General features: G+C 35.4%; 2 protein-coding genes across 2 annotated transcripts; both read right to left on the bottom strand.

Moving 5' to 3' along the window:
• Nucleotides 1-228: 228 nt before the first annotated feature.
• Nucleotides 229-8619, bottom strand: LOC136819635 (uncharacterized protein ZK643.6-like). Its single transcript, XM_067075875.1, has 5 exons — nucleotides 7611-8619; nucleotides 1937-1984; nucleotides 1627-1737; nucleotides 1141-1341; nucleotides 229-878 (listed from the first exon to the last, which is right to left on the bottom strand). The coding sequence occupies exons 1-5, from the start codon at nucleotides 7708-7710 to the stop codon at nucleotides 751-753; spliced, it is 588 nt and encodes a 195-aa protein (XP_066931976.1). The 5' UTR covers nucleotides 7711-8619; the 3' UTR covers nucleotides 229-750.
• A 4154-nt stretch (nucleotides 8620-12773) lies between these two features.
• On the bottom strand, nucleotides 12774-16789 carry LOC136819634 (galaxin-like). Its single transcript, XM_067075874.1, has 6 exons — nucleotides 16617-16789; nucleotides 15915-16225; nucleotides 15191-15330; nucleotides 14692-14914; nucleotides 14096-14398; nucleotides 12774-13229 (listed from the first exon to the last, which is right to left on the bottom strand). The coding sequence occupies exons 1-6, from the start codon at nucleotides 16675-16677 to the stop codon at nucleotides 13008-13010; spliced, it is 1260 nt and encodes a 419-aa protein (XP_066931975.1). The 5' UTR covers nucleotides 16678-16789; the 3' UTR covers nucleotides 12774-13007.
• Nucleotides 16790-23077: the final 6288 nt, after the last annotated feature.

Raw genomic sequence — 23077 nt, 5'->3', positions numbered from 1 at the left:
CAAGCGTAACAACACCAAAAAATGAAAGAAAAACATACTGGATTTATTTTAGAGAATCAGCTTTTCGAAAAATTTTGCGTGGATAAATTTTAGCGATCTGTCGGTTCGGTTTGTTTTAGCGAGATTTATTTTAGCGAAAATAGGGAAACTCACTAAAACGCAAAAAATTAGTCTCGCTAAAATTTATACGATTAAAGTATCTAGTAATTCTAAACTCCCATGCTAATATCTCATTAGGAATTCTTATGAATAGTGATTCTTATATTTAACATTGGTTCAAGTTATATTTACAAACAAAAACTACATATATACACGTTTGTTTTCCTGGGTAAAAGTTTATAAATTTAAGCGCTAAATGTTTTTGTTTTCTACAATAAAAATATTATGTTGTTTGTGTAAAATATTAACGCTTACTTTTAAATCAAAATACTAAGCATTTAAACTACCATAAATTAGCACAACACTGAAATCTTCTATGATCACATATCAGGTTTGAGTGGTTAGCCAGTATTTCCCAGCATTGTAATTTGTTAGTTCGATTATTTTCTTTTTAAACTAATTTTCTTGTCATATTTTGCTGAGGCGTCGAATTTCTTTGTCATCCAAAGAAAGAACTTTTTTCCATTATCGATTCCAACAGTTAGATTCGAATCTGCATCTCCACAACAATTTGTAGAATTTCCATGGATTTCATCATTAGTGTTATCCTCATTTTTAATAAAAATTTCCATACAAACTCCCAGATGAAAATTAGCTTGGACAAAAACCGCATGTTCTTGAACAGACTTTCTTCATGAGGATGGGGGAATGGGTACAAAAGCCATGTTCTTTGTACAATGGGCATATTGTATGTTGATGGCGATCATCTTCACAAGTTTCTACAAAGAGGAATAAGTAAAAAGCCGTTAGTTTTGTTTGTCTGGTGTCAACACTCCCAGTGTTGAACCTTTGGTAAAGGAGTAGTATATATTGCACTGATGCTTCTCTGATATTGTTATTCAGCTAATTCATAAAAGCCTCGAAGAAGGAAAATATCTAAGGCAAATGTTTTTTTGAGCTTAATGCCTAATTTTCCACTTGTTCTGTCAACAGTAGAATCTATTCAAAACTTTGACTAGATGAAGATGAAGGATTACTTACTACAAGGTACTCCGCATGTTTGTGGACACATGATCCGTATATCTTCACGCCCGCATTGTTTTAAAAATGCTTTACATTCGTCTGGATATCGGTCTTTGCAAGCCGGACACCCTTGTTGGAATTTTCCCGTGGCGGCAGTAGAGTTGTCCCAACAACACCCGTGTTTGGAAACTTTGCAATCGAGTGGTGGCCCCTCAGCGCCTAGAAGTACGAAATGAAGAATATCAACCTCTGAAGTGTTGCCTCAGTAACAAGTGACTGCAAGTACAACCTGATTATGGAAAATGACCAAACCTTCGCAGCTGACACACAACGTTGTTTCAACGTTTATTTAACGTTCACAACATCCATATAACGTTAGATGAACGTTGAAAAAACGTTGTGTGCCAGCTAGGTTTGAGTCAGCTCCAATGTTTATGTGACAAATTACTTATCAATTGAGAGCATGTGTCTAGTTCTCAATAAAACGGTAAAGAATCTACTTACGACAAACATCGCAACTGTCTTTACAGAATTTCTTTATGATTTTCAAATTGCAGTTGAGTTGTCCATTGTTTTTCCATTTTTTGCAAGCCTTCACTTCGTCTTTACATGGTTCTGTAAATAACAGAGGTTCAATTATTAATCCTAAATCTCATGGTCAAATCAACTTCATGATGCCCTTAAATCTGGTATTTTATTATGGTTAACACGAGCGGCGAATTAGAAATACTCTACTTTGAAATTGGAAATTTAAGAGGTTGTTTTTAAATTTCTATTGAACCCATGGCTGATTGAAGTATTGAGAAATACTTACGAAATCCTTTCATCCATTTGTTGGTTACCCCGTTCTCAATGACCGACACTACAAGAAAAAAGTGGAGACATTAAATCGATTGTTGAACGGGAAAATAAGGAGGCTTCACCAATGAAGTATAAGCCCGAAGTGCTAGAAATGAATCTTTTTGGTAGGATTTGAATCCGCTAAATCATACCAAAGTCGCGCTGTCTTGAGAAATCCGTGTGGTTTTTATACAAATTCCGGATTGAAAATATTTTACGCTAGATTTAAAACGAAAACAAAGAAAACGCTAGATTCAATCGGTCATCACAAATGCGGGGTTAATTCTTTCTTGCCTGAGAAAGGTTAAAGATTCGCTTCTACCCTCTCGGGCTTATAATACTTCATTGGACTTAACCCTTGGACACTTGGACATGCTTTCTATAATCATCATGGGAATATTTAGTTTAATTATCTGGTTGGGTGTTAAGCGTGATTGCGTGACCGTTAAAGGTGGCGCTCATTTAAGATACGGGCATCTCGTATATCTTCTTATGGGATTGATTCGAGTAGGAATTTTCGAAACAACAACAGCCTTGTATGACATCAGAAAACATGACCAATCTCCACAACAGGGTATTTGTTGTTAGGGCCTTTTATATTTAAAGGTTTAAGCTGCATTTTTATAAGTAGGAAAACACAACAATTTAAGTGATTATTTATAGCTTGATAATCCCTTGATCGTGTATACCAAACCTTAATTTAGGAATTTCTCATGGATTCTTTTTTCCATTTCGGCTCATTTTAATGGGTTTAAAACGATTTTCATTGACCTTCCCTTGGCACTCCTTCATAAGAACCTGATGTACTAACGATACACAGAAACGTTAATTCTGTCTGAAAAATACGGTATCGAATATATGAAAAACTGCCAAAACGATTAACGCGTAATATTTTTGTGACCCGATGTTCTATCTTGTTTTTGACGCCTAATTTCCGGTTCAGCGTCATGAACGATATTTTATATCTTGTTTGAAGTTCTTATAAGATTATTTTGTTCATTGCCTCTATTGCCTATTAGACGAATTTTAAGCACTTGATATAAAAAGGTCTTGATAATATGATTGAATATTAGTGAGACTTAAGTCTAAGTATCTTTTATTTAAGCTTTACTAATACTGATGGATCTTGTAAACAAAATGCTTAATAATTGAAAATTCAATAAAGTTCCCATGGCTAGATTAAGTTTTCAAGTATCTTTATTATGGAGTTAATCACTAGTTTTGATAGAAGGGAGGGGTATAGGAATATCATCTCGAAGCTTAGATTGAGATTTTGTGATGCTTGACATTTGAACTCTCATGAGGTCTAATGAGAATTTATGTACGCGATACTTGCTTCTGAGACTGAACCAAAAGTTTCCTTTCTCTAGGGGTCTAGGCAAATCTAAATTTAACATTTTGAGGTTGGTGGATCATCTCGATAAATATATATATAAACATAAACTTGCCAAGAAATTTTGAGCTACTAGTCGTTAAGTCATTAAAAAACTCCCAGTGAGTAATTTTTCAAAAATTCAAATAATTTGTAACATTATTATGAATGAAAACAGCTCTGGTGATCTGAATCAACCAAAGAATCACCCAGTCTATATTTGTTGACTTAACAGTATAAGTAATTTAAGCCTCGAAGTCTATGACGTCATATGTCGCCTGGAGGTTCATCTCATCAATCTCTCATAAATTCCTTCAATACGAATCCGGCGATGTTCCACTTTCCGCTCGCTGATACCGAAAGGCGGAAGATTAAGCGAGGTCTGAATTAATGACCTTAATTGAGCGTTTCCGAGTCTCCTTCTAGATTTAAGTGATCATCGATTTTCTTTAAGGTGACGTCATGGTTAGCTAGAATGTCCAATTATACCAAGGAGTTCCGCTCTTCTAAACTAGAGGGGATGGTGTTTTAAATAACTCTATTTAGGCCTTGTCATAAGACATAAAAATGAAGCGACTGCTTAAGTAGAAATTTCGTCATCTTTCGTCGTGACTTCATCAGCATATAGGCCTTTATATCCAGCTGACGCTGTTGACCTCGATCGTAGGCCTGCTCATCCTCTAGCGAAAAGAGTTTCTTGTATAGGAAGTATATCCATAGAGGTATGCGATTCGGACTACCCCAAGCGAATATCACGTAATGTAATATGTTTGTCTTTGACCTGACCATGTGCATCGTGTTTCATTATCAGAAGAGACAACAGTAATTATCCTACTTGACCTCTAATTAATTTCTGAAGACATTTTAGTCTCGAATATCTCGAGGAAAGTAACTCCTTGTCTAAACATAACTAAGACGCAGAACTAATATTTTGTTTTCGTGACTTTGAATCTTGCCAAAAGAGGAACTAGCCGCCACTCCTAGCATCAAAAACCAAAAACGACTTTGTGTGGTAAAATACAAAATATTGTTCTAAGTGCTTTTTGATTGGATGGTTTTAAAATGCAATTAATAAGAATTTATATTAATGTGATTATTTCATTTGAAGAAGTCCTGATTAGAAATTGATTACTTTAACTTCTCACAGTTTTGGTAATGAGTCATTTATTGCCTGGGAATTTTCTGCAGTCATCCTGAAGCACCTTATTCTTGGGAAATTCTGAAGTTTAAGTTTAAGTTTGGACACTCGAAGAAGGTTCGAGAGAACTTTGGTACCCTTAAAAGCTTTCCTAGGTACATAGGTAAAATCTTTAACAGGTTAGAACTCCAAAAAGAGTAGTAACATACCACGTAACTTCATATATTTTTCATTTTCTTTCTCTATTCAGTAGATCTTTTTTTTTTTGAAAAGATTAACTCACCACTTCATTATCGTCAAGTCGTTACATCGACACCTATCTTTCGACTGCGTCATCTTACTTATGTGAATTACTTTACTTACACAGAGATTTTTCATGTCCCTTCATTGATATATCTAGGCTTGGATTAATATTAAAATTCAATTTTAAAAGTAAAAATTGTATTAACATTCTTCGAAACACTCACCACAAGGTCTTGAAAACCACATAGGGAGTCTGCATTGGATATGTAAGGGTTCATTGTAAAAGTAAAAGGTTTATGGTTTTTGTGTGTGAGGAGGGGCTCTAAGGAATTCAGGAGCAACTTGATTGCCAACACTGATCACGTATGCAAACGTGTTCTATGTTCCGCCACCATCCGTCGCTTTTATTTAATGGAGTTAAAAATTTAATCGTTTGTAATGAGGCCTAATTCTCCCACTATTCATTAACGTCAACTCGCCGAAAATTTCAGTCGAAAAAAGGATATTGCAAGATTGAAATCGGTCTTTCATTAGGGATAATTTTCAATATAAATCCTTTAATGTCATGTTTCTAAGTCTTTACTGACGTCATCACAATGCAAAAAGTTGATTTTTTTTTTGATTTTTATCCTTTTAAGGTACGGTTGCGATAATTCACAGTTTTCAGTCAATTTTCTCAGGAAAAGTAGTACCACAAACTGACAAACACGTCAGAGCACTGTTTTGTCTATCTTTTTGAGCAGTTTTTTGAGGTCATAGCACTGTATCCGAACTTTCTGGGTCTTGCTGTTACAATCATAAACAGTTAGGGTTTTGAATGACGTCACTGCTGATACATGTGACCTTCATCTTCGCAAATTTAACGTCAAGATCTCCCAGATTACCCAGCATTCTTTTCCTGTTTAAAAATACCCCAACAAGGTCATATGGTCGTTACTACGTGTCCTAAATTTTTCTCAGCTAACAAGCAAAATATCCAAAACTCAGAAAAAATAAAAGAGTTAATCTTATTTCAAAGTTTCGCTGTCATGCTGTGGAAATATTCTCTCTTCGTGCATTTCCTACTCTCATGGAGCTTAAGGAAGCGCGTTTGCCATTAAATGCTGAGTAACTATACGGAGGTTGTAGGTAGGTTCGGATATTAGAGTAGTGATGTGTTTTAAATTAACTTATTGTAAAGATCGCTCAGCGTGTTGGAGGGGAAATAATTTACGATGATGTAATTCTACGTTTCCTTTTGACAGCTCTTCAAGACAAGGATATTTTCTTTCTCAAGATAATTTTCTTGGAGTCTCCATATGGTTTACAAGCCATTCCACATCACTTTTTTTAATGACCCCTTGTAATTTTCAAAATGACCACCTTGCTATATAAGCCACACCTTTTTGCGTCATTAATTATCTTATTTGGCATATTCGAGACTTCTTAATCATAGGCTTACTCTAGGAATTTGAAATATAATTGGGCATTTGCTATGCAAGTCTGCCTGTCTGGTATTACATCACATCTCATAAAACTCGCAATTAAGGCGGGAAAAAACGCAATGTAGAAAATTATCAAAAGTTCATGTAATACCCCCGAAACAACAAAGTTCATGCCCCTGGTGAATTACCCACCGGAAAATATATGGCAAAGATGAAGCAGTTCTTTAGATGGGCTCAAAGAACGATGTGGGAAGTCAAGAATTGTAATGGGGGCTGTAATGTGGTTCGGAAGACCGGAGATACACAGGGGAGTGGTTTTATGATAAAACGTGGTATTTTTACTACAAACAAACGTTTTAAGGTTGACCGAAGTAAATTAAAATGTTTTTGACCAATATTGGATCAACTGGACTTATCTTATTAGGTTGATTTCATTAAGCTTTTAATTAAATTATACTCTCAATTAAAATGACTTTGGATCTATCAAAGTTTTTCGTAATCTAATTTTCCCTGAAATTTATCGCACTAACCACATCTAAAGATAAAGCCCCAAGATAGGATTGTATTTTGAGGCATGTAATCTATATCGAGACATTGCAACCCAATCACAAGGTTCTAACTCCGATTTAAACTCCAAAGATTATAAACTTTGGGTATTAGCATGAATTGAATTATGGTACTTGTAAAGATTTCTGTATATAAACATCTTTTGTAAATTGACCTAAAAGCCCTCGAAACAAGAAGTCCTTCTACGTAACGTAATGTTTAGCCACCACCCTTACAACTGATCACGTGACTGATTGAAATTATGATCACGCTGGGAATTTGACCAACAAAATACAGAATCTGTTGAATACAGTTGATATAATATTCTGACAGTTTTGTGTAATTTTCTGTCATTTTGAAAGAAAAATTGATAGATAAATTAGCTCACTGGAATTCAATTAGAAGCGCAGTGTGTCCTTGATAAAGTTTTTTCCTTATCATAAAAAAGTAATTTCCTTTGCATAAGATACTGTTAATTCTTTTTTCTTTCACCCACTGATCGATGTAACATTCCTCTCCTAGCACCCCATATCATTAAATTTTACGAAAAGAATTGGAATTTTAATTCGATTAAATTCAATTTTGCGTTTTCATAATCTCAGGCAGAAATTCCTCTGTGCATTCAACTTAGATCACGCAATCACGCTATGTGAACACCCAAGGTGTCATGTTTCATCATCGAAAAGTCCGAACTCTCACCACTAAAGAAATTATAACCTGATGACAAAACCCCTGTATCATTCTAAATTCTCGATTGAGTAATCGTCGATTCCATCGACAAAAAATTACGAGAAATCGATTACAGTACGGTTAGAGTTATTGGAGATCCTAAAACAATGAAACAGGGGTATATGAATATTTAGACATCTCCGGGGTTTTAACCCAGAATGCTCTGAAAGTTCAACGAGATGAAAAATTGACTTACTTCTGTAATTATATTGATGTTCTTTGGATCTCCAACTGGCAGAATTTGTAAAACCAATCAAAATTGATGATAAGATCGTGATACTGAGTAAATATGCCATTGTTTAAGTAGTTCAAGATTCAGTATACTGTATGTATCTTTTTTTAAATTTTGGTGTTGGTCTTCAGCGAGTCAAGCTTCAAATTAAGTTTTCCTTTGAATTCGAATATGTATTTTTGTCGTCTTCGTGAAATTTTATTTTATATCTAAAACACTAACAAAAGTTACATTCATCGATATTTTTAGATTTTAGGATTCTAAATCTGAATGAGATTTGATACACCCGTTACTATAAAGGGTGACCACCACTAATCTTTAGGTCAAATAAAGCAACACTTCTTCACGTCTGCTAATAATAAAACATTGAATATTGAACAAAGTCAGATATCAGGTCAGAGAAGTGCGTGATTTTGTAAAAACTAAGCACGTTGATAAAAGCTTACGTCATTTAAATCAAATTTGAAACTCATTGGAGGATTATAAGCTGCTGACGAGACCAATAAATTACTGAGAAAGTCCTAGAGAAAGTGAAGTCCCTTCAAAGTCATAGTAAACGTGACAAAACACCACGTATCAATTTCCATTGTAAAGATTACCGAAAGATTTCTATATCAAAAAACTCAAAATAAACTTCCTATCAATCTGTGATCCTTTCTTCGGGAAGTCATCTTGAAAAACTTACTTCCTACTAAAATAAAACACAATTCGCACTACAGGCGAAAACCTGATCAACACCTCCATGTCACGGATTCGACACATTAGTTTTGAGAGATCGATTAAACTTCTTTACAAATGAAGTAATGAAACATTCTGACATTTCAACCGATTGTAAGCTCTCTTATAAAAGCGTTTAGAACTAAACCAAATTCCCTTCAAAAACAACATCATAATCGATCCTCGGTCCGTAAGCACATTCCAAACTCAGGACGAGATAAAATCCGACTTAGAAAAGCTTTTTTAATCTAGCTCTATATGAAGACTGTGTTGTGACGTCAACAAGACCTATTTTTCATGAAATAAACATCAACTTTTACCTCCTAATGACATTCCACACTCTTATCCTCAGCCAGAACTTTTTTTCATCTGTTGCTTTAAATACTCACTTTGCTAACATGGTAACTCGACTAAACTAATTTCCTGAGCTTCCAATCGAACAAATTTATTGTGATGAGAAAGAGAGAAAAGGCTGACCGAAAGTAATTATAGTTCTTTTGTCTGACTATTATATCGGTTCAATAGCAACAAAATCATATACTGAGTTCTGATAACGAAATACCAAATAGCTCTTCCAACTGCTTTTTAAATCATAATTTCTGATGACCTTATTTGGTATGAAGCTGTTATCTAATGATTCTTTGAACAAAAATTTGTGGCTTTTCATAAGAACAATCAAGAAAGCTGGTTAGGAGTTTATTGGGTATTTTTATACAGTTTCCTAACAAAATGGGTGTTCCAGAGTCCATAAATCCTTAAAACGCACTTAACTTCTTCTTAATTATTTTGGGCATCAAAGCCTATATTCTTATATACAATCATGGTCGTAATATTTGAGAAAAAAGGGAAATCCCCCGGGAAATTTTGAAACCACAATCGATTTGTAAGTGCTCTAAAGTAGGTTTGAAGGGTAGGACCTTAGGATCTCAGGATCCAAAAGTTCAAAAATAGTCCAACAAGGCTCAGAATATAGCCTGGAAGTCTGCCAACCCCTCCCAAATTGAAATATTCGATCAAGTTAAAGAAATAGCCCAAAATCGACTTTCTCGCCAGAACTTTAAATCTTGAAAAACGTTAAAATAACCGGAATTCTCATTCTATTTCGACCATGATTGTAGTTTACTCTTGTAAGAAAAACGTATTTTCAAAAGGGTACACTTTTTTTTATGGAATCAAACTTTATTCATTTTGACTAAGGGTAGACAGGGCTATAGAGAGATTTTGAGTTATTCCTGATATTTTTATGCAAAAGTCAAGAATGTGGTTAGATGATGGTAGTCATATCTTGTAAGAAAAGTTGATAATGATACTAAATATTTATCATAATAGCAACCTTGTCAACCTTCAGTTGAAATTCTTAAAATACTTTGAATGTTTTTTTTTGTTATGTTGAGAACTTTTTTCATAAGTATTTGTTAGAAAAGACATGCTAAAAATTTTACATGACTGTCAAAATTTAGTTGTTATTAGTATTAGAAGTTTGTAATAAGAATTCTCTACATACTCGTTTCTCGAGGCCCCCCAGCGGACCTTCAATTCACGCAATCACGCACATTTTATTCCCAAATTCACGCATTCACGCAATGTTTTTTTCGCAATTCACGCATTTTTTGTTCACGCAAAGCTTTCCAATTCACACATTCACGCAGTTTTTCTTTTAATTTTTACGCATTCGCGCAAGTGAAAAAGCCCATTCACGCATTCACGCATACTGCTGGGGGGGCCTTTCTCAACTGCACTCATATTTTATAGCCAAAAATATTGCAAGGGAGGGGAGCTCAAGGTACATAAGGGACTGGCCCTTAAGGGTGCTTTTTCAGGCTTCCTAAAGTGCCTTGTGGTGCTCTGTAAGGATCGGAATGAGATAAAGTGTACTCTAAGGGTGTAAAAAGTGATTCAGGCCGCTTTGGGTTGTTTTTTGAACGAATACAATCAATTGGCTTTCTAAAGTTACGGAGGATAGTGACATGAACCGTTGCCTGTCTACAAGTTTGCATCAAGTTGAGTGTTCCTTCTGTGTTAATCTACATCCCATTTATATTCATCGCTTACCCGGCATATGAACTTTGCTGAAACGTTGAAACTGTTTTGTTTGTAAGTGTCGTTTGAGGTAGTTGTTTTTTGTAAGAAGAATATTTGGTATGGTTTATGTTTCTTAAAAAAGTTGTTATCCAAAAAATACTTTTTATCTTTAACAAGAAGCCGGAGCGGCGTGAAGGTCCAGCTGACGTGTGGCAATAACCGAATGTCGTTCGTACCGGGTTCCTTAAGTGACGCAAAAAAACTTTCTTCCCATCCTCCACTCTGAGCTTCTATTCTTTGGCACTTTCTTTGTATTGCTAAATTATTAAAGTTTTTGATGCATTTCCCGAAATTTCGAAACCTTTGCCGCTGATGGGATTCGAACCCACTATAAACAAAGTACCTATGATTTGAACGCCAGCGCCTTAACCACTCGGAGTTAAGGAGTTCAAAGTTGCTTATAAACATGGTATTTACTCCAAACTCTACTCGGGGGCTAAAACCCTAACCAGGGGTTAACTCCCATCCCCAACCCTAGCCCTGACCCTACCTGAAACAACCCTTTAATCTAACCGGGAAATTTGACTCTACTACCAATTCAATCTAAAACATAGGTCAAACATCGCGCGGGTAGGCGGGGCAAAAATTCTAGATCGGCGGTTGGTTTAGCCTGGACTGGTTAATTTATTGCGCGCACAGGCCCCGACAAAGACAAAATCTTTTCGATCAGTTGCTTTTTAAAGGTCCATTCTGCTGCGCGCTGGACCAACAAGATTCCAATATTTCTCAGACGCATGACAGAAATTCTTTTCCACGTTTTTTTTTATGAATATTTTCTGCAATCATTTTTATGCGGTCAATACTTTTTATATGATGAACTCTTTTGGTCCTCCACTCAAGAATGTTGTTTACTTCAAGGATGGAATTATCTTTCAGGGAGGGCGCTAAATTTTATCGGTTATTACAGCAGTCCGAGCCCGAGATAACAGAAGCGGGCAGAAAGGAAAACAAAAGCCTGCTACCGAACTTTTATTTGAATTCTGTAAAATACCCTTGCACCATTGTATATCTAGGATCAGATCTCTGAGGATCCCTTTGGTCGTAGAAAGCTAAGAATGACATGAAATTTGATATGATACACAAAACTGAAATTTCATCTCCAGAATTTGGATGCTGAACGATCATACTCATTAAAATATCTTAAGAATTGAAACCACCTATGTATCTGTCTGGAAGAAAATCCTCAAAAAATTACAGTAAATTTATCACATAACTTGACATCGTCATCACTAATCTAGATATTCCAAATCTTGCACTACAGTTAATTACATTGCGCAGTCCTCAGTGGTAAACTTGCGCAACAATGACGAAACCGACAGATTGCTCATACATCTTCACACTCACATGACTTTAGCTCTCTCTCACACACAGTCACCCCGATCACCTTTTAAGGCTTTTTAAATCATTCTTAATACACTATAATATAGTTTCATCATTTTTACAAAATTCCAAAAATTTTATCGGAGAATGATTTTCTTGTGTTTGATTGACAAGTGACAAATGATGAAGCCTTATCAGAGCATGACGATCTAATACGATTTAAAGTAAGTAAGCTTGATTTGATCAATTTTCTCAACTGTCAATGCCCGACCCCAGAGTACAGGTTTGATGACTTTTAGATAACCTACTGAAGTCTTATGCCACGGATTTATAAAGCCTGGAGGGCTAGATGTCGTGCTTTAACCCGTCACAGGCAAAAAAAAAATTGAATATCGGAAAAAAATATTGTTGCTATTGTTTTAGAAAACCAACGAAAGTTGTGATTGGTCTAGACTAGTAAACCACGTCGTTGTATTTCGCTGCAGATTGAACTTTCAATGGGATCTATTTTTTATATGTTCACTGAATACATCTGTATACGTCTGTCTTTCCAATCCACTCTCCCGCGGCAATTTCTATTTTTTATAAGAACTCTTTATTATAAGCGCTATTCCCGCGTTCCTGTGTCCAAGGAAAGACAGACGCTTGCTAGTCTATGATTGGTCAAGCGCTGGAATTTTATTGTAATGTCACGTGACCTAGGTAGGATTTCCTACCTAGATACGGCACACTATTCAGCCAAAGCACGAACATCTAGCTCTTTGGGCTTAATAAATATGTAGCTTATGCCATCTGAACTCTCAAAATCAAACAAAAGCCACATAGATGAGGGTCAAAAGTCATTTCTAAAGGATATTTAGAATTTGTCTTTGAATTTAAAATCTGCAACCTTTTTGATGTTTTTGACGGTGAAAAACGTTGGTAACGAGAAAAGAGTTGAAATGTTTTTCTGTTTTCCAAGACAAATAATCGATTCAAAATAATAGAGAAAAGGTGGTTTGAAAAGAGTTAGGTTTTTATCAATTTTATTCAAATATATACCTTCTACTACTACTCAAAAAATATTACAAAATTCTGCATATTAAGCACTGCAGCTACGAGAAGTGCGAGAAGTCCAATTAGAAACCACTCAATCGCTATCGATATATCATTGACTGGATTTTTAATACAAAGCCTTAACTGAATTTTTACCGACCACACTTGAATGTCTTCATTAACCGATGCGGCAGTGATTGCTTTCTTCTAGCTCAGTTCGCTCACCTTGTTTCCAGTGTCACATTTGTGTGAGACACGGTTGTATGCTCTCAAACCACAACATCTTGAGTGCTCCGTTTTCTTGTGAATTCTCTCCCTGTAGCGGCCTCTTGAATCATTACCAGCACAACAAATCAATTTATCATTGCAATACATTCTCCTTCCGCAACATCGGTAATTTTCACATTTATTTGGATTCTTTTTGTAAAGCTGTAAAGAAAAGGTACACAGATTTTTCATGTTTAGTTTAAGTTGCGGTAACATCCACATCCGCCATTAAGGAAGCAAACGTTCGAATAACGAAATGGACCACCTTGACAGACTCGAACAATTGCTTCCATAATGGCGAGAGTTAAGGAGCTTTTACAATCATTAAAAGCCTGTATAAAGGATTATATCTATCAAAGTTTGCTACAGAAATTACAGGACAGAGATTGGATGGATGTCAAATTTTCCATGAAAATATTTTTACATAAATATGATGCAATATGACCGGGACAAGTTGGTTACAAATTACTCTTTTCGGTGGAAGCATTCAATGCACCTTTTGCTTTCGGATCCCAATCATTTCGAAGGGAAAATGTACACCATTTTTTGAATACATACCAAGTTTCGTTGACTGGGCGGATGGAATAAACCTGTTAAACCATGACGCTCTGTTTTCACCCATTTCTGACTTCATGTTGTGGCAAAGAATACAGTAAGTAAGCCTTTAACTGCGATCGAAAGGGCTCCTCTTTCAATAGAGCTATCCATCCGTAAATAGGGGAGGGCATCACCCTTTCTCCTTCTTCGATTGAATACCCTTAAACTACGGGTGCAGAGAATATACTTTCTTGTGTGCTTCAGTAGTGAGTTTATGTATCGGAGGATATTAAAGGGTGATGGTAAGCAAAAACAAAATCAATCGTTCATGCACAGCTCTATATAACCTTTGCTCACCTAAACAGACGATGGTTTTTATACCATTGGAACAGGATTTTGGCTACATTTCAACTTTGTTTTATGCCGTCCCCATCGATTTATCTCGAATACATAAACTCACCCGTGTAAAATATCGAATAACATGAACCTACCCTTGCTCTCGCCTTTTCTTTGCAGCAGACATGTGTATCAACATTGTATGATCTCTGTATACAACAACTGGTGCTCGCCCCATGCTCCCGCTTCTCCAATTTCCCGCCACAACAAATCTGTGTCTCCGTGTTATAGATCTCGAAATAATCTTGTAAACCTTTCCGGTAATTATCAAAGCGACAACATCCGGTGTTCTTTCCGTATTTAAGCTCTTGAATACCGTAGTTACAACATATAACTTTTGTAGGGTCTATCATCCTCCCAAAACAGCACTCAGTGAGACCGGCTTCTTTTTTTTTCAACTGTAGCAATGGAAATACGAAATATTTAGAATTCTGTACTTGTGAATCTCCTATAGATATCATATTATGGCAATTGAATAAAATAGAACATCAATATACCTAAACCCTTAAATTCGGACAATATTTTGGCCAATTTTTCTAGTGGGAAGCGTTCCCAGTGGATCTGCTATGCGAAGGGGGTGTACATTTGGCACCTATTTTGGAACTTTACATTATAAAAAATGAAAATGAATGAAAAGATTAAAAATGAAAATGAATGAAAAGATTAAAAATGAGCGAATAGTATGACTTACACCATTGCAACACATTTTAGTTCGTGAATCGTATGCTTGATTATTGCAACATCTCGTGTGTTGTCGACCACTTTCAGAGATGTGAGGAAGTTGAGGCTGTCGAAGCTGATGTTGTCCTACTCCTATGCTATCATCGACGAAATCACCCAATTTTCCTGCACAACAGATCTTTTCCTTCATGTCGTACGCTTCGTCACCGCAGCAACCAATCTCTGCATTTGGGCTGACGAAAGAATGATGACTGAATAAGCATGCGCACTGCTACAGATAAAGATATCTCTATGCTATAAATTTGTCAAAATATGATTCATCAGAGCAAGCAAATGTTTAATAATTTAGAAATTGATTTTAAGAGCTGATTTTCTCCACCCTGTACTGGCCTATACCGTGCCGTTCTAAAAATGTATTCACAAAAAAAGTTAAGCGTTATTTTTGCCTGACCGAAAAACTGTGAAAGCTGGTTTGCATTCAGTCATTATTACCACCTTTCAGAACTTACTTCATTGAAAGGATGGGCGTGATCTTGCCCGAGCAACAAGTCGCAAATGCTCGTTCGTATTTTTTGTTACGACAACACCCATATCGCTTACTGCTTATCACTTCCTTGTTGCAACATAATTCTTTACCTGGCTCATATGGCTGAAATTGATAAAAAAAAAAGCACAAAAGTTCGGTAAGAGGTGTAACTTCGTTGTTAAAAACTCAGCTAAAAAGTAGTTAGCTTTTTTCAATCTTTGAAGTCACTGAAGTGTACACGTTCTTTTTATAAGAACAAACTATATTAAAACATGAGGCTTCGATGGACAAAATATTAAGAACAAGTTAAGAACATTTTAAGGCTTTATGGACTCTAAAACACCCAATTTCTTAAGAAAAGTGACAAAAATACTCAAAAAATGGCAAAAAATGACAAAAATAAGAACACGTTAAGAACATTTTTAGGCTTAAAACTCAAAAAGTTAAGAACATTGGAAAGCTTCAAAATTTTTGGATGTTCTTATAAAAAAAGTGTACGGTGTACAAAAATTCTGGCAGACTCAGAAATTTTTGTCTCTTGTGTTTTTTTCTTGGCAGTTTTATCAAAAGTCTCTACTACCCAGCTGACACAAAATGTTTTTTCAACGTTTATCTAATGTTCAAAACGTCCACATAACGTTAGATGAACGTTTTTTGCCAGTTGAACAGCAGTAAAAAATAACATCAGTGCTTTTCGGATAACTTACATTTTTACCCGCACAGCATTTCTTGATCCCAGTTCGATGACCGCTCACCACTTTCCGTTGGACTTCCATTCCACAACACAAATGTGAGGTCGGTACATACGCTTTACCTCTACAGCACAGATATTTAATTCTTCTGGAAGGGATGAAATGCGCTCGCCCCTCACAACATCTGAAACGTTTCGGACTATATTTTTTCATACATAGTTGTTGTTTATGCTCGTTGTCTTTCTTGAGCATCTCGAAGAAACTTTGAAGACTCGCATCGACCTTTTTCTTGTCTGACGTGTCAATTGAACCAAAATCAAAATCCCCTAAAGAAGAATGCATTTTGCTTAATTTGTTTTCAATCCAATACAAATTTATGAATTTTGGAAACTTTTCTTTAGTGTTTGAATTTAAGAAATTTCTATAAGTCATAGTCGATATTAAGCGACGTCATTAGTAACATACGAAAAACTAACTAATAGATTAAGGATTATCTGTGGGCTGTGGATAATGGCTGGTTCTACCGAAAACTTTTTCGTCTTTGAACGATTCTGGACGCTTTTCTATCATTTCTTATCTTTGAAACAACACAACGTTTTGTTCAAAGTTAATAATTGACGGCATAAGAAATACAACATTAGAATAAAGTGTAATTCTCTATTTTAAATACATTATGAGACAACAAACATTACCCTACTTTTAGGCTGGACCACGTACCTGATGTTGAGACGACGGCAAGCTGAGAACAAAGCACAACAATAAAGCAAAGTGAAATCATATTTGCTAACTGCCAGTAGAGAAATCACACTTTACCACACCAATCCCTTTTTCGACTGATCTCTTTTAGCAGTAGATCCTTGTTTAGTTGAGAAAATTCTATTGCCGGAAAATACGTATCACACTTTACACTGAGTTTAGAAATACGTCACAAAAATTGAAGTGCATGTGTATATATATCTTTATTTGAAAAATGACACTGTTACTGTTTTGAGTAGGTACTTATCCTTTCAAATAACATTGTAAGTGACCTTTTTTGACCCCTTGTTTAGGCTAGAGCTTTCTTATGCTGTCAAAATACTGTCATAACAGAAGTGCGAGAAATTATTATATTTGCATTTGTTGAGTTTGCATTCCTCTTAAGTGACAACATATAGTTCCGCTCTGAATGCAATTAGAAAAAATACTTTTTTGCATGTTTGTCCATGAAGAATAGAACTGCTAAGGTTCCAAAAAACGGGTACTTTTTCAATTGAAAAAAATTCCCTAAGTAGAAAATTTGTAAAATCATTTCTCTTGAGAGTTTTGAGATTAATTCCTCATTTTTTCAGTACTTCCGAGCTAGAATTATCCTACAATTTCACACCCACTTGGAAATCGACTTTGATTTAATCCCCATTTGAAATTCAAAAGGAAAACATCCACTCTAAAATACTGGGTTTTTCGACTTAGAAACAAATGATGGAAATTCTATCCCCTTTGAGATTTTGATAGAAAGTTTTCATCCCTAGTGGTAAATATTCTCACTGGGGCTGTAAAAGCTAGAAGAAGACCTGTAGTCAAACAAAATAATCTTAGTATGACCATGGAGGTATAAAGAAACAGGAGAAGTATGCTATTGTAACCATGCTCGCCCTACGATTAAAAAAATTACGAGGTATGCATGCTCATAATCTCATATATCGTGCATTTTCAATGAGCTCTTTTGTTGATAGGTGAAATCTTATTGGCTAACTTAAGTGTTGGAAATAAGATGAGGCGAGATTCATTGTTTCTGACATTGGTGTAAGAAAATATTTGGATTAAAAAAGGGCCTGTAAACTTTGCAATCCTTCATCAAATAACAAGATTTTTCGATCAACATTTTCTTCAAGATAAACTCTATTGCTTAATACTTTCCTCCAAAATTCTCCAGCGACTTTTTGTCTACAAATTGGGTCTGAAATTGTGTGTGCTTAAAAAGAACTTTTTATTTTCTGGCTGGAGAAAATTTCTTTTCAAAACAAAATTTAATGGATGACAAAATTGAACGCAAACTTATTTCGTGGAGCTAAATTTTATTTTATTCTCGTATATTAGAAGCTAGAAATCTTCGATGCTTATAGTAAGAATGTTCAAAGCAAACTTGAGTTCTACTAAAAAGTCGTATTTCATCGGGCGAGCCTAGAATTTCTTTTGATTTATTACATAAAAGAAATCAAAAGACTTTAACGACCAATTACCGACAAATTCATCTCCTGTCTTTCTTTATACCTCTATGGTATGACTGACCATAAGGCACAGGACATTTGCTAACCATGAAAGTTCTTTCAATTTCTGATCCAGTCCTCTAATTTTAACTTTACGGATTAAGGGTTGCCAGAAAGTTTTGAAATTTCTCATTTCAATATGGCTTCCACTACAGAGTGCTGATGTCTTGAGTTTGGAGCTTTGCCTGTATCGATATCTTGGGATGAAATCGCTGTTGACAACTTTGACTTGAAGCTTTCAAATACGTTTTATAAAAAATTTGTCTAGATCACGTTTTATTTTTTGAATTTCTTTAAAAAACGAGTTTCGGCAACACAATCCTTCATTCTACTCTTAAAGATGGCTGGACACCCTAGCACCCTAGTAACCATACTATTTTTCATCTAATACGTATAAGTAAGGACCATCCTTTTAATCCTAGTGACGTCACAGGGAGATTTTGGGTAATTTTGGACCATATTATTTTAGTTATCTACTTTTCATAATTGTAGTTGATGATCGGAAAAACAGTCGATATTACGCGTTTTTTTACAAGAACATCTAAGATTTTTCAAACTTTCAAGCTTTTTGGGTTTCAAGCCTAAAAATGTTCTTAAAATGTTCTTATTTTCAGTATTTTTTGAGTATTTTTGTCCATTTTCCTATGAAAAATAGTGTTTTAGAGCCCAGAAAGCCTTAAAATGTTCTTAGCTTGTTCTTAAGATTTTGGCCAGCGAAGCCTTATGTTCTTATAGTTTGTTCTTATGAAGAAAAAAACGTGTAATTTGAAAACTTTTGAAAAACTTTGTTTGTGGGGATTTGTACTGAAAATTGATGTCATCATACCTACAATCTGCCTATAATCAACATTAAATGGCCCAAGAGGGTCAGAAACTTTTCGAATCGAATGTGGGTTTTTTTCTGATGGTTCTAAGACCCATAGAACGAGAGACTATGTGCCAAATTTCGGAAACTTTTCAAGGAAAAAACCTTGTGCTAATGAAGAAAAAAAATTTTACCTCTGGACAATCATACAAAAAGAAAACAATAAGGGTTTTGTGACTTTCGCACTTTAGAGAACTTTTTTTACTGCCATGGTAAACTGCTCTCAGGGGAAATAGTATTTACGATGAAATGGTTTCAACAAGATATTAAAAGGTACCGTGGGATGAGGCAAACATGCATAGCCCTCAAATGAATGAACTGTCTGGTCATTAAAATGCAACTACGCAGCTCCGCTCACAGCTCTACTCTACCATTTTTGTTTTGATTTAACTTTGTATTTTAATGACCAGACAGGTCATTCATTTGAGGGCTATGCATGTTAGCCTCCACTGATGCAAGTTACCCCATCTCACGGTATCCCATATATTCGTTTGACTTGCTTAAAAAGTTTAGAATTTGAAATAAAGATTGCTTGAATTAAATAAATACAAAATTAAAATACAACTAGTTTACTTCTTCTCACAATGGATGTGCGGCACTTTGTATTTTAACCAAAAGCATTTCACATGACAAAAACGTTCCTTCTTCCACACGTAAACAATTGTATGGCAAAGAACAGGTGTTCTGTTAGGGTCACGTTCCATGTTCATTCCGTGAGGGTCACGTTCCACGTTCATTCCGTGAGGGTCACGTTCCACGTTCATTCCGTGAGGGTCACGTTCCGCGTTCATTCCGTTAGGGTCACGTTCCACGTTCATTCCGTTAGGGTCACGTTCAACGTTCATTCCGTGAGGGTCACGTTTCAACGGATGTCTCTTTAGACACGCATGGAAAACTTTGTGAACACATCTCTTGAATTGATGCATAGTGGAAGAGTCTGCGCATTGTTCTTGGGTATAACCACCACAAGTGCTTTGAACCCTCTGTAAACAAACAGCTAGGATGACAAGATATGTTACCAGCATTTGAATGCTCGTTGACCTTGAGTCCATGGTGAAGCTTATTTTTTAATTCTGATCGCTTTCACCTGAAACTTCACTTGTTCTACAAGACACGATTGGTGCGATTGGAAATATTCAACAGTATTAACGATGAAGAAGTTAAAACGTGTCTGATCGTTATATCTTCAATAATTTTCAATTGGTGGCTCTAGAAAATAGAGTTCACATTATTTTCTAACTCATACCTATTTATTTCAACACCAATCGTATACTTTGCAAAAACATCTGAGAAACTTTTTACAAATAGATAAGTATAACAATAGATCTAGTGATAAGCTGTAAAAAACGCTGTGAGAGTATGCGTTAAAAGCTGTTCCTTAGAGACAAGTGGTTAAAAGATAATTGAAAACGTAGAATTCCCTTGAGGTTTCGTTATTGCCATATTCTCTTGAATGTTGAAATAAATTTATCTACATATACAGGTTGTCCGGAAAAAAGTATCGAGTCGTACCACGTCTGGATATCCCCACTTCTATAGAAAGAAAGTTCTTAATTGTCATAAGACATATTTTATGAGTAACTTTTACAAAAAACAATTCTCAATAACTATAAATTTTAACGTCAAGTTAATTTTTTTTTCATAATGACTGTTGGAAAAAATTATTTTGTTGGTATATTATATTTTCTTTCATTTTGTTAAACACATGCAACAACCTTCTACTCAGAATCATGTTCGAACTTGATACTTTTTTCCGGACACCCTGTATCTTCAGCGATTTTCAATTGGTGTTTTACAAAAAATTTTCGAAACATAGCAGTAAATCCGCAGTAATATCATAAACTCGATAGTTTCTGATGTTATATTATCACAACGGAACAGCATAGCAATAATAAATTATTGCAAGAGAAGTTTGTTAATACTTTTTATAATCCGCTGTATGTACCAGCTGATATTTAAATGAGAAACATTGTCATTACACGTTTACTCTTGTATAAGAACATCCAATTTTTTTTAAGCTTTTTGATGTTCTTAACTTTTAGAGTTTAAATCGTAAAAAGTTCTTAACATTTTCTTCTTTTCACTACTTTGCGAGTATTTTTGTCCGTTTTCGGGTGTTTTAGACTCTGCAAAGCCTTAAAATGTTCTTAACTTGTTCTTAATATTTGGCCAAAAATTTTCTGTATTGATCTCTAAATTGTCAATTTTCAGCCTTAAAATGAACGCCGTGAAAACATTTTTTTTCTAATCTTCTTCTTTTAAAAACATTATCAACAAGAGCCCCCCTTTTAAATTTCAAATTTTCGTAGTAATTCAAAGTCTTTGTAAGTCACCCTCGAAAGTCTGCCGCCGATGGCTGAATACACTCTTCTCGAGATGCATAAATTTATTGTTGTCCTAGTTTTCAAACAGATTTTATTGCTATAAAATTACATATTCACAATGACAATTGTGTTGTTTACACCTCATGAGATATTTTGAATTTCAAGTACTTTTGTTTTAGATTTAATGTTTGCCTTTTGGGAATTTAAATTGGTTTAAATGTATAATTTCATAGCAATGAAATCTATTTGAAAACGAGGACAACAATAAATTTATGCATCTCGAGAAGAGTGAATTACTCCTGGCATAAGAATAGTTTTACAAGATACTCTTGATTGTGATTGTGGTAGATTTTACAATCCCTTTGTCGATAACAATTCAGACCAACAAGAAGGGGGGGGGTTCAGGAGGTACCCAATTCAGTAATTCCGACAATTTTTTCTCCAATTTCCATCAAACCGTCTAAAAATGAAACGAAATTCCGTCACCGAAAATTCCTTTCAAATTTATAAGATTTGTGTAAAAAATTCTGCAAATTTTGAATATTTTTTGCCAATTCCGAAATTTCGCAAATTTTTTTGCTAAATTCCGTTTTTCCACACTAAAATTGTCTAATTTTCCGTTACCATCAGAGAACTAAATTTCCGCAATTCCGTCTAAATTTTCGCCGAATTCCGCCACTCCGTCCGAAGAAAGGGCCCATTCCGCTCCTCCGCCAACCATGAACCCCCCCCTCAAGAAAGCATACCGGGTGCACAAAAGAAAAGTATGCAGGTTTGTCGTGAAATTGTGAGCTTTAGAATTTAATTTTTAACCTACGTGAAGCAGAAAGTACGCAAAGAAATAAGAACAGGCGATAAATTTATTGGCTCTCGTGAATTTTGTTTTCAGGTCGAGACAGGGTGTGATTTCGGACCATTGATATGGGGTGTGGTTTTGGATCAAAGATGTGGGGTATGACTTTGAGCCAGTGAGATAGGGTGCGCTTTTGAGGCGTTGAGACAGGGTGTGCTTTTGAGTCAGTGAGACAGGGTGTGCTTTTGAGTCAGTGAGACAGAGTATGACTTTGAGTCAGTGAGACAGGTTGTGCTTTTGAATGTGGAACAGGTGAGACAGGAACGATAGATAGACAGTTACTAATCCTTATGGTAGGATCAGTAAATCTACACTCAGGGAAAATTGCGAAAGCAAAAAAAAGTGTGAAATTTCTGACATAATTCTCAATTAGAATAAATAATATTCCACAATTTTCTCAGTATATATCACTTGATGCATTTGAGTTCAGGAACTCGGTATCTAATCCAGATGCAAGTCATGTGGCAAATCCTTTCTCTTCGTTCCACTTGAACAATTTTCGTTTCTTTACAATGTCCTACCCAGCGGTTGAACAATAAAGATTGCGCTCTTTGGCACTCACTGAAAGCTTTCTGCGCACACTGCGTGAATGGGTCCACATCTTTGTGCACCGAGCATCTTTTCTGTGTGTATTCTACACAATAGTCTTGCGCATGTGTGATATTCGACGTGATAGTATACATAACAATACAAGTTAAGATGGTGTTTGTTATCGCTTTCATTGCGGCCTGGCTTTGATTTTAGAGTCCAATGAATAAGTTCTAAATTCGAATGTCTACCGAAATTCTCACAAAATCTGTATTTAGTTTCAAATTAACAAATAACTTTCCAAAGAAATACTCTGAAAATTCATCACTTTCGTACACTTCAACTCCTCGGCACTCTAACCT

The sequence above is a fragment of the Clytia hemisphaerica genome, unplaced genomic scaffold (genome assembly GCF_902728285.1).
Source record: "Clytia hemisphaerica strain Z4C2 unplaced genomic scaffold, Clytia hemisphaerica genome assembly, whole genome shotgun sequence".
Classification (NCBI taxonomy): domain Eukaryota; kingdom Metazoa; phylum Cnidaria; class Hydrozoa; order Leptothecata; family Clytiidae; genus Clytia; species Clytia hemisphaerica.
This window is presented reverse-complemented; position numbering and strand designations above follow the sequence as displayed.

Excerpts from the sequence above, each read along its gene's own strand:
- LOC136819634 (XM_067075874.1), bottom strand. The coding sequence starts at position 16,677 with ATGATTTCACTTTGCTTTATTGTTGTGCTTTGTTCTCAGCTTGCCGTC. Across the intron at positions 14,399-14,691 it reads CTAAAATGTGTTGCAATGGT|TTGAAAAAAAAAGAAGCCGG; the intron begins GTAAGTCATACT and ends CCATTGCTACAG. Across the intron at positions 13,230-14,095 it reads AAGAAAAGGCGAGAGCAAGG|CTTTACAAAAAGAATCCAAA; the intron begins GTAGGTTCATGT and ends TTTTCTTTACAG.
- LOC136819635 (XM_067075875.1), bottom strand. The coding sequence starts at position 7,710 with ATGGCATATTTACTCAGTATCACGATCTTATCATCAATTTTGATTGGT. Across the intron at positions 1,985-7,610 it reads ACATCAATATAATTACAGAA|TGTCGGTCATTGAGAACGGG; the intron begins GTAAGTCAATTT and ends TTTTTCTTGTAG. Across the intron at positions 1,738-1,936 it reads CAAATGGATGAAAGGATTTC|AACCATGTAAAGACGAAGTG; the intron begins GTAAGTATTTCT and ends TGTTATTTACAG.